The sequence below is a fragment of the Nicotiana tomentosiformis genome, chromosome 2 (assembly GCF_000390325.3).
Source record: "Nicotiana tomentosiformis chromosome 2, ASM39032v3, whole genome shotgun sequence".
In the NCBI taxonomy this organism is placed as follows: domain Eukaryota; kingdom Viridiplantae; phylum Streptophyta; class Magnoliopsida; order Solanales; family Solanaceae; genus Nicotiana; species Nicotiana tomentosiformis.
Genome location: NC_090813.1, coordinates 93,328,568 through 93,340,398, shown reverse-complemented (window position 1 = coordinate 93,340,398; position 11,831 = coordinate 93,328,568). Strand labels below are relative to the sequence as shown.

General features: G+C 32.6%; 1 protein-coding gene across 1 annotated transcript; it reads right to left on the bottom strand.

Moving 5' to 3' along the window:
- Positions 1–825: 825 nt before the first annotated feature.
- Positions 826–3,118, bottom strand: LOC104107364 (AAA-ATPase At3g28510-like). Its single transcript, XM_009616150.4, has one exon. It carries the CDS (start codon positions 3,027–3,029, stop codon positions 1,530–1,532), a length of 1,500 nt encoding a protein of 499 aa, XP_009614445.1. The 5' UTR covers positions 3,030–3,118; the 3' UTR covers positions 826–1,529.
- Between the last annotated feature and the right edge of the window lie 8,713 nt (positions 3,119–11,831).

Here is an 11,831-nt window from a genome sequence, read left to right as displayed (position 1 = left end):
AGTGTAGGTCGTGGTTTTTAATCTCGCGAGCTGAGAGTTTTTCACGTAAAATATTATTGTGGTATTTACTTACTACTGTGTGTGTTATGTGTGAACTGATAGAGAACCAGAACATTTAGAGAATCAGGTTCTCTATATAATTTGGTGGACGGTTAGTTTACATCTAAGAACATCTAGTTACAGTCAAATAGATATTTATATGGTTATATTGAGTTCTACCTGCCAATCTTAAACTAGGTTTAGCCGGCTTGTTACATTCTTAAATTTGAGGTCCAAAGTGTTTGTCCCTTTTATCTGTTAATTAATTCTAGCTAAAACATTTCATCCATAATATTTGTCACTGTAGAAATCCTAAGAAGACATTAATTTATTTTTTTTTTGAATATCAATATTATGCAAGAAAACAGAGTTGAACAGAACTTATAAGCACCGGCCACATCCTAAAGCTTCAGAGGCAGCAGAAATTAAATCTAACACGCGGTAACTTACTATCCTGGAGTAGAGAGGTTGTTTTCGATAGATCCTCGGCTCCCTCCTTCCAAGAACTCCCACCTTGCTCTTGGGGTAACTCGAACTCACAACCTCTTGGTTGGAAGTGGAGGGTGCTCACTACTAGAGCAACCTATCTTGTCAGAGACATTATAAAAGCAAAATCTAAAAATTCAGAAACATTGGGATGACTCTTCGGTTTATTTATGCAAATGTTGTACACTCCTAAAGTTCAACTCAAGATAGGACCAAGTCAAATCGAGCATGATGCCTCATTTATCAATTAAGGTTGAGTTGCAAGTATTATTTCACTAAAAAAGGCGGAGAATTTGATCGAGAGAACAAAATCAAATAGTAGCTTCCTTCTAGTTACAATAATATAAGAGTACAAACAACATTAATAGCAAATCTAGTGTAATCCCACAAGTGGGATGTGGGAAAAGTAGTGTGTACGCAAACCTTACCCCCTAAAAGGTAGAGAGGATGTTTCTGATAGACGCTCGGCTCACGAAAAGCAGTTAAAAAAATAAAATAAAATAAAATAAACTATAGCACAAAGCATTAACAACAACAAGATAGTAAGAAATTGAAACGGAAAGAACAACAGGTAAAAAAGGACTAACGCTAATACTCTCGATTACCTACTAGATGTCTACCTTGATTCTCGACATCCGCACATTCCTATCAAGGATCATGTACTCGGTAAGCTGGTAAGCTGAAGATACGTCATATCCTGTCTGGTCACCTCAGACCAATACTTCTTTGGTCTGTCTCTACCTTTTCTCAGCCCCTCTAGCGCCAACCCCTCCTCACTCAGGCATATGTGTTTCTCCTCTTCAGATGATCAAACCATCTAAGCTAAACTTCCCGTATCTTGTCCTTCACCGGATACACACCCACTCTAGCCCGGATATCTTCATTTGATCTTAGGTTACAATAATATAAGAGTAATAAGACTATACATGGAGAAGCCCCAATCCCCTGGCCGCCAAAAAGAGAAGGAAAGATCGGGTAGGTGAAGTTGAAAACATATGGAAAAATCATTTCAACAACTCTTTTAGACGGCCAACAAATTTTGTAGAGAACTTTTTGATTTTCTTGGAATTCAAGCTGGTTTTTTCCTTGGCTTCTTTATCTTTGTTGGCCTTTTTCTTGGCCTCTTTAAGAGCCTGAATTAAGTTATTCAAGCAAATCTCAGGTCCTTCTGAAGCATTTTTGAGCATTAAATTCTCAGCCACATCACAAGGACTCATATTTACTTCCTCTAGTAAACCTTGAATCTGTTGGAACAGAGGGTGTGTTTCAACTTCCAAGTAATTCTTAGCCAACACTTTAAATGCTTCATATTTGCAATACGACATCTCAATGTGCATATCCATCCGTCCTCGACGTATAAGAGCTGGATCAAGTTTATCCTTATGATTGGTTGTAAATATAATGATCCTCTCTTGACCACAAGCTGACCATATTCCATCAATGAAATTCAACAGTCCTGAAAGTGTAAGTTTGCCAGTTTCCTTATTTTCACTTGCTTTTTCTTTAGACGAGTCTGAGTCATCTTCCTGATCTTCGTTTACTGTTTCCTCGCTCTTCTTTTTCTTCTTCTTTCTCTTGCCTGTGAGATCAATAGAGCAATCAATATCTTCAATTACAATAATAGACTTGCTTGTTGTTTCCATAAGCAACTTCTTAAGCCCTGAGTTGTCCTTAACAGAAGTGAGCTCAAGATCATAAATATCATAATTCAAGAAGTTCGCAATAGCTGCAATCATAGTTGATTTTCCTGTCCCTGGCGGACCATAAAGAAGATAGCCACGCTTCCAAGCCTTACCAACTTTGGAATAATAGTCCTTCCCTTTGCTAAAAGCAATGAGATCGATAATTATTTCCTCCTTCTTCTTAGGGTCCATAGCCAAAGTATCAAAAGTTGCAGGATGCTCAAAGTTAATGTCCCTCCACATACCTTTACCATACCAATACCAATCTTCACTACAATTGTTGGTGTAGATCTTTTGTTTCCTGTTTTTGAACTCTATAACCTTGCCTTCTTCCATCACATGCTTCAAGTATTTTCCAATGACCATTTCTTTATATCGTTGATTGAAAGTTATAGTGTAACTTTTCTTTTCAATTGGACGTGAATTATTGCGTCCTGAAGAATTTTCATTGAATGTTTCAATATGAGAGCGCCAAGAGAGTTTAGCTCCTAGGAATTGATCAATAATCTCTTCTCCTTCATCTAAGCTAACAGCAAAAGACTTACTGTTCTTGGACTTTTCAGCTTTGAGATATTTAGCATCTTTGTTGATTGACTTAGTACCCAAATAAGAGTTGACCTGGGTGTATATATCGTTGCTTTTACCATTGGTGAATTCATCAATAGTAATTTGAACATAAGGGTAGAAGTAATTTTCCAATTTCTGCCAAAAGGATTTGATGCGTTTGCGGAGTGTATAGGGGAAGAATTGCTGAATTGTGCCCCAAATGAACATCAATCCAGCAAGCTTAGAGCCTAACTCAGTCAATGATATTGCTCCCATGGTGTTATATTCTGAGGTATTTTTGCAGTAAGATTATGAATGAGGATGAAAGTGAAAATGGAAGCTGAGCGTGTTTTTAGTGAATTGGAGGGGTGTTTAGTGCAACTATATATACTACTTTAAAATTGGTAAAGTTAGCTCAGAAGAAGTGTCTGCTCCCTGTAGCGCAAGGAAATTGACCGGTTAAACGCGGCCGTAGAAACTTGACTTTCAGTACGGAAGTGAAGTAATAAATGACGATAAAAACTGCATCATCCAGCTCTTTCAAAATATAGTAAGTAAATATTTGTTACAAAAACAGTTTTAACAAAACACTTACAAAATATTTTTTGTAAAGTTTAAAACAAATGCCACTTCTCGATTATCCCAATTTTTCGATATGTTCGACTGGTCACAATGTTTAAGAATTTAAGAAATAAGGAATTTTTTTTTTTTGGTAAGAAGAGAAATTCGCAGTCGCTACAATCTCTGTCACAGTCTTTGCCTTTTGGGTGAGCACTTTGTGCGCACGAGGTAAATCTCCCTCTGTGTAATAGCATACAAACCACACAGGGGATATAAACCGCACTTGTGCGACATGCTCAACCCATAAAGTATTGAGGAGGGATTCGATCCCAGACCATCATATGGATGACCACCCTCCAATCCAACCGGGCAACTCCAAAATAAAGAAGTTGCTCTATCAATAAAATGCTAATTTGTCAAATTTAAGTTTTATATATATGCTTACAGTGTTTAAGACTTTTCACTATCATTATAAATTGAACCAATTGTAGTATGTTATTTACTCTGTTTTCATATTACTAATTTAGTTTGATATATAAGAAAATGCGCTCGGGTTTGGGTGAGTGTGGGGATTGGGGTTAGTATATGTCAGTTCCTCTTGTTCACAATAAGTGACCAATTTGCTTTGGACACACCCATTAAGGAAATACTAAATTTTAGATAAAAATAGTTAGTGTGACTATATTATTCTTAATTAAATGTTACAGTATAATTTAATGTGAGGAGTAAAAGACTTTTTAGGAATACGTATATAAGAATAATTTTAAAAAAATAAATTAACTTTTTCTTAATTATATAAATAGATACTTATTTTAAATTAAAATAAAAAAATAAATTGGGGACGAGAGAGTAGCAAAAAAACAAAAAGATAATGTATAACATTTGTTGGATGTTTCCCCAGACTTTCGTTGGGGGTCGCTTTTCTCCAACAACTCTTAAGAAAAAGACTACTCCTATAATAGAGTCAAAAATAGTCCAAGTGTCAAACTCCAGCTATTAATGTAATATTAAAGTGAAAAATACAGCTATTAAATTAGTACTAAAGTTCGGCACTTTCGCAAGACTCGTGTGGGACTAACATACTTCTTGTATTCATCTACCGAGTGGCATACAGTGAGCCAAGCATTAGAGTGGAATCTTCATAGCCAAGCTTTATTACCTTTTTTATTGTAAATTCAAGTGGTACATTATGGTCCAATTCCAGCGATTATTTTTACCAATTTAGCCAGTCAAATACTGTATTAACTTATGCAAAATTTTAGTTAAGGAATCAATTTTTCTATTAACTTCAGCCGAACGACCCCTAAGTAAAAGATAAAATTCAGTAGTCCTAAAATGAAAATTAAAAGAAAAAAACAGTATAATGATATGTTGAGAAACCAAGGTATATATGTTAATTTTGCAAAGTGTTCAAAATATTTTGTGATAAATTATGCAACACAACACAGCAAATATATACACAATATTTATCATTTGTAGTTATACATTTAGAAAATTATCATCTATACCTATACTTGAATTTTATAGTCAATTCACTTATAATACTAAAACAAGATATTAATTATTTTAAACTAAAAGAAGAGATCAACCAAACATTACATGCATGTTGGATTTAGTATAAAAAAAGATTAAGTTTAAGATATAGGCTAAGAAGTTTTGGAAATCGTTACATGTTTGGATTTAATATTAGAATGACTTTTTTTTTTTTTTTAATTTTCCCACTTGATGTCTGGTGTATTCATGGAAGCCCCTACCTTAGCATTTTTCTATCGGAAGTCTTTTAATTTTCAAGACTCACACTCATGACTTTTTATTGAGGGTAATGAATTTTGTCTATTCCGCCACAACTTTTATGTGTATGATTGAGTTTAATTTAAGACTGAAGAAAGGTGGTAAAGCTAGCCTAAGATGTTTCCACCACATACTTCGTGGCCAAGACACATACGTCGTAGAATATAGTATATACATTATCTCGCACTAAACGATTAATGAATATTGGAACGTGCAGAATGCAGATCATCGCCAACTGTATAATGCGTAAAATCCAAAGCCCGACATACAAAAGAAATTCCATAGAATGAAAAAATGAACGACAAAGGGCTAAATATACCCATCTATTTTCGAAAATAGTCTAAGAATACCCATCGTTATACTATTGGATTATCTATACCCGGCAGTCATACTTTGGGTTCAAATATACCCCTTATTTAAACGGAGTGACACGTGTCATCATCCTGTTAATCAATTCTAAATATCTTCTAATTAATTAAAAAGACTCATTAATCATACCCGAAAATCAATTTTTTAAACCAATTTTTTTTGTAAAAACAAGAAAAAACTGAAATTATTTTTACTAAAAACTAAAAAAAAAATGATTTTTTTTTTCAGTTTTTACAAAAAAACTGCTCTAGAAAAAACTGAAAAATATTTTCTAAAATAATGTTTTTCAAAAATCTGAAAATCAATTTTTTAAAGCAATTTTTTTTCGTAAAAACTGAAAAAAATTAAAATATTTTTTTTCAGTTTTTACAAAAAACTGCTTTAAAAAAAGCTGAAAAATATTTTCTAAAATAATATTTTTGTAAAAACTGAAAAAAAAAAAAAAACTAAAAAGCAGATTTCTAAAGCAGTATTTTTGTAAAAACTGAAAAAACGAATATTTTCTTCTTTTTTTTTTCAGTTTTTTCAGTTTTTAATTGATTTAGAAAATTATTTTTCAGTTTTTACAAAAATATTGTTTTAGAAAATATTTTTCAATTTTTTGTAAAAACTGGAAAAAAAAATATTTTCATTTTTTTCAGTTTTTAGTAAAAATATTTTTTTAGTTTTTTCCAGTTTTTACAAAAAAAAATATATTTTTCGTGTATTGATAATGACTCTTTTTAATTAATTATGATATATTTAGAATTGACCAACAGGACGATGACACGTGTCCCTCCGTTTAAACGAGAGGTATATTTGAACCCAAAGTATGACTGCAGGGGTATAGATAACCCAATAGTATAACGAGGGGTATTCTTAGACCATTTTCGAAAGTAAATGGGTATATTTGGCCCTTTGCCGATATGTGTATCCTTTAAAAAATATAGTTATTAAAACAGCAAAAAGCCAAATATACATCTCTACTTTCGAAAATGGTCTAAGAATACCCCTCGTTATACTATTGGGTTATCTATACCCTTGCAGTCATACTTTGGGTTCAAATATACACCTCATTTAAACGGAGGGACACGTGTCATCGTCTTGTTGGTCAATTCTAAATATCTTCTAATTAATTAAAAAGACCCATTAATCATACTCGAAAAGTAATTTTTTTTTGTAAAATCTGAAAAAAACTGAATTTTTTTTTTACAAAAAACTGAAAAAAAACAATTTTTTTTTTTTTAGTTTTTACGAAAAAACTGCTTTAGAAAAAATTAAAAAATATTTTCTAAAACAATATTTTTGAAAAAACTGAAAAACAAAGCTGAAAATTAATTTTCTAAAGCAATTTTTTTTGTAAAAACTGAATTTTTTTTTACTAAAAACTGAAAAAAACGAAATTTGTTTTTCCAATTTTTACCAAAAAACTGCTTTAAAAAAAGTTGAAAAATATTTTCTAAAACAATATATTTTCTTCTTTTTTTTTAATTTTTAGTTAAAAATATTTTAGTTTTTTTCAGTTTTTAATTGCTTTAGAAAATTGCTTTTCAGTTTTTACAAAAATATTGTTTTAGAAAATATTTTTCAGCTTTTTTAAAAGCAATTTTTTGTAAAAACTGGAAAAATAAATATTTTCGTTTTTTTCAGTTTTTAGTAAAAATGTTTTTTTAGTTTTTTCAGTTTTTACAAAAAAAAAAATATTTTTTGGGTATGGATAATGGGTCTTTTTAATTAATTATGAGATATTTAAAATTGACCAACAAGACGATGGCACGTGTCCCCCTATTTAAATGAGGGTATATTTAAATCCAAAATATGACTGTAGAAGTATAAATAACTCAATAGTATAACGAGAGATATTCTTAGATAATTTTCGAGAGCAGATAGATATATTTGGACCTTTGCCGAAAAATGAACCCTCCTTTCCAGATTACGTGGCAGTAATTTTTTAATGTGTTCCAGAAATATTTCGTGACCAAGGCACTCGATCGGTCGCGGAATATTACTCCATCTCGCACTAAATGATTGGTGCCTGGAAATTGTTACGTGCAAATCATGCTACTTTTCTTGCCACGCAAACTCAGAGCCCCACGTTCAAAAGAAATTCCATAGAATGAAAAAGTGAAGCATGTAGCAGCTACACACGAGTTTCAAATAGAAATACTTTCTCTTTTAAATTAAATGAGATACTTTCTTTTTAGTGTGTTTTAAAATAAATGACATATTTTTAAATTTAGAAATAATTTAATTTTAAATTTTTTATTTTACCATTTTATATTTAATTAGAAACTTTTATAACCACACAAATGTCATGACCCCATAAAAATTTTACCCCTTAAACTTTTAAACTTTTAAGACAATAAGTTTCAAAAATTTCTTTTTCTCTTAAACTCTGTGTCGAGTCAAACTATCTCATCTAAATTAAAACGGATAGGGTAGTTAATAGTTCGAGTTGTTCTATCTTTTCACTTTTGCCCTTTTTATTTCACAAAGCTTTTGGGGAAAAAGCAACCCAACCGGAGGCCTGGAAAATTTCGAAACCAAACATTCCTAGTCCCTAATGTCTTGATAATTACAATTATGTACTTTAACATATTCTTAAAACATTTCACATAATTTTAGGGCAGATTATTTTTCTTTATTTCACATTCTTAAAAAACATTTCTTTTTTAATAGTAAAGATCGCACGGATCCTTCTTCTCATCTTCTTATCACTCCACAATGTAGTGAAGGTCCTCTAAAGTGGAACGCGTACAACCGGCCAACTTTCTTGTACTAAAGCCACACGAACAGATGTTAATTAAACAATTACGTACATATCTCCGTTTTATATATACTATATATTTGCATTAATCACCAACACCAACCTCAAATTAAATCACTCGGTGAGGCTTGCACCTATTAAATACTTCTAACTTCATTCCATATGTATCTATCCAACACAAAAAATTAATCAGTAAAACTAAGGCCTACTTGCCACCCTTAAGTAAAACAAATATGGTGTGCTTTTGACTTAAGTTAATGAAAAATCCTTTAAAACAAAGTTGTTTTAATAGATAAAGCCCCTCCCCTGCCATCTTACCTTTACAACCCCCCCCCCCCCTCCCCAACCTTTCTTCTTCACGGGTATCTTCTTCCCCTTCACCTTTACTCATATTATAAAATTTCAGAACTAACCTACTGTAGAAGTAGCAGATATGGCTGGGGTGTAGTTTTAGGAAAAGATTACATTTTGGTTACTTGTTCTCTTCTCTTTTCTCAGATCCGCCGTCGGCGACCACTGGCCGGAATCCGGTCACCACTGTTTCAACCTCCATCTTCTCACGAATTCAACTCCTCTAGCGACTTCAACCATGGCCCAGCCATATCTCCTAGATCTTACGTCCATCTTTTTGTAGTTTCCTTTACCAGGAGTGACAGAGAAGTGATCGGATCCGATCGAAAGTAATTTTTTGGCAAGATATCGGGTTTACTTTCTTGGTATATGTCATTTTTATTAGTGGATTCTTATCATAATAACAAAATCGTGTTATATCCCATTAAGACAATTTTTCGAAAAACTTGAGTGTTTCTTGATTTGGGTAGGCTCAAGTTGTTAGTCACTAATTCGGTCTGTTTTTGTTTATTCTTCCTAAAAATTAGTTCGTAATTACTGAAAATCTCAACTTGGGCCAGTATCAAATGGAAAATGGAAGATGGAAGAAGATTAAACAATAACGATGCCAGGATTTTTGGTGGACGGCGATGGCGGACCAGTGGCGATGGGATAGTGTTTGGTGGTTCTATAAAAATAGTTTTAAAAATTCAAAAAAACAAATTGGAAATTTGAGCTTGACACGCGTATAAGAGAAGTGGAATGCACCTTTTTTGCCATGTCACTTTTGTGTGTTTTGATAGACGTATTTTGAGTGAAGTTGACCTCTCTAATAGGTACAAATGAGGTAGCTAAGTGATGGACAAGTTTAAGTACCGAGTATATGTACCTTATTCATAATAATCTCGTGTGGAAATTACCTTGAAAAAGAACAACATGGTGGATACAATAACTGAATTATGCTCCAAGCTTGCTGGACTAATGTTCATTTTGGGCACAATTCAGCAACTCTTCCCCAATTCACTTTGCAAACGCATCAAATATATGTGGAGCAGATTGGCCAATTTCTTCTACCCTTATGTCCAAATTACCATTGACGAATGCTCCAATGATGAAAGAAATGAAGTCTACACCCTTATCAAAGCTTATTTGGGTACTTTGAAAGGAAATGTTACACGCTAACTTTCAATAAAAAACCATCAAGATAGGGTCAATGGACAATGCCTGAAACATGTGATGGAAGAAAGCAAGGCCATTCAGTTCAAGAACAAGAAACAGAAGATCTACTCCAACGACAATGGGGATAATTGGTATTCGTAATTACTATGGTATGTGGAGACACATCAATTTCGAGCATCCTGCAACATTTGATACTCTGGCTATGGACCCTGAGAAGGAGGAGGAGATAATCGACGACCTCAGCTCATTGCTTTTAGCAAGGGAAAGGACTATTATTCCAAGGTTGGAAAGGCTTGGAAGCGCGGCTATCTTCTTTATAGTCCACCAGGAACTGGAAAATCAACTATGATTGCAGCTATTGCTAACTTCTTGAACTGTGACATATATGATCTTGAGCTCACATCATTTAGTAATAACTCAAGAGAAAGAAGACGAAGAAAATAAGGAAACAACAAATGATGAGGAGGAAGAAGATTCGGACTCCTCTGCAGAAAAAGAAAGCGAAAATAAGGAATCAAGCAAACTCACACTTTCAGGGCTAGCTGTTGAATTTCATTGATGGAATCATTATTTTCACACACTAATCATGTGGATAAACTTGATCCAGCTCTAATACGTAGAGGATGGATCATGGATGGATATGTACATTGAGATGTCGTATTGCAGATTTGAAGCATTCAAAGTGTTGGCTAAGAATTACTTGAGAATTAAACATTTACTAGAGGAAGTAGATGTGAGTCCTTGTGATGTTGCTGAGAACTTGATGCCCAAAAAATCTTCAGCAATGCCTGAGATTTGCTTAGAGAACTTAATCCAAGTTTTGAAGAACGCCAAGAAAAAAGCCAGTTTGAATTCCCAGAAAAACAAAAACTTCTCCACAATATTAGTCAAAACTTGTGCCCGTCTCAGAAGGTTTTTTGAATGATGCATTCACGTTTAATAACTTTAACTAGTCCTACTCTCTTTTTTTCTTTTTTTCTCTGCGGCTGCGGGGTATATGGTTTTTCCATGTATATCATTGTGTAGAGTAGGAGTGTACATGGACCGGGTTCATTTAGTTTTTATCAAAATAAAACCAAACCAATTATATCGGTTTGGATTTGTTCGGTTTTGTCGGGTTTTTTGGATTTTTTGTTACTTAAATATTATTTCAATTTTATTTTATTAATTTTTTTATAAGTAAATATATGTTTAGTAAAAAATTAAAAATTGACAAACATATTATCTATTAAAATATTCTTATAGGAGAATTTTCTTAGTAACACATAATAGTTATTTTTTTAGTTGTCTGATAATTTTTCGTTGATGTACACTTCAAGGTTAACCGAATTTAGCAATTAAACATAAAAATCAATATGATACCTAAATAATAATAATCACTTCAAATTCGAAAAACGAATTTAATAGATTTTGACGTATGAATATGGAAGAACAAAGAGATTGACGTATTTCAGCAATACTTAATAAGAAAGTGATCATACAACACATTATTTAAAGTTAATAAATATGAAGCACTTCATATATATTCTATTAAATATTATATCGTGCAAGAGAATCTCAAATATTTCTAGATAATTTTTAAATAAAATTCTTTTAAAATCTTAAAAGTATATATAAAAATTATACATTTATATGTCGGTTTGTTCGAGTTTTTTTTCTCAATATCAAACCGAATCAAACCAAACCTAGTCGGAATTTTTAATCGATATGGTTTGACTTTTTGGTTTGTTGTTGTTTTTCGGTTCATTTTGTACCCCCTAACTGTGAGTGTTTATACTCCTATTAACCAGAACTAAAATGTTGTACACTCTCTTTTTTCCATGCATCCTGCATCCTGCTTTAATATTAGACTAGTCTTATAAATAGGTAACTGAAGACAACTTTAATTTGGAAAATATAATGTTTTGGTTAATAATTTCTAACAATATTATGGACTTTCGCCATACGAGTCATATGGAAGAAGAAAAGAGAGGAAGAAATTAAGATGAAATTGAAGGATGACCAGGAAGTCAAAGTCTTTTGGTCTAAGACAATGTGAAATTAAAAGAACTATTCAAATGTGGCCACATGACACATGCGATAGACCAAAGACTAAGGTCTAT

Bases quoted from the DNA above. Each gene is read 5' to 3' on its own strand.
- LOC104107364 (XM_009616150.4), bottom strand. From the start codon at position 3,029: ATGGGAGCAATATCATTGACTGAGTTAGGCTCTAAGCTTGCTGGATTG.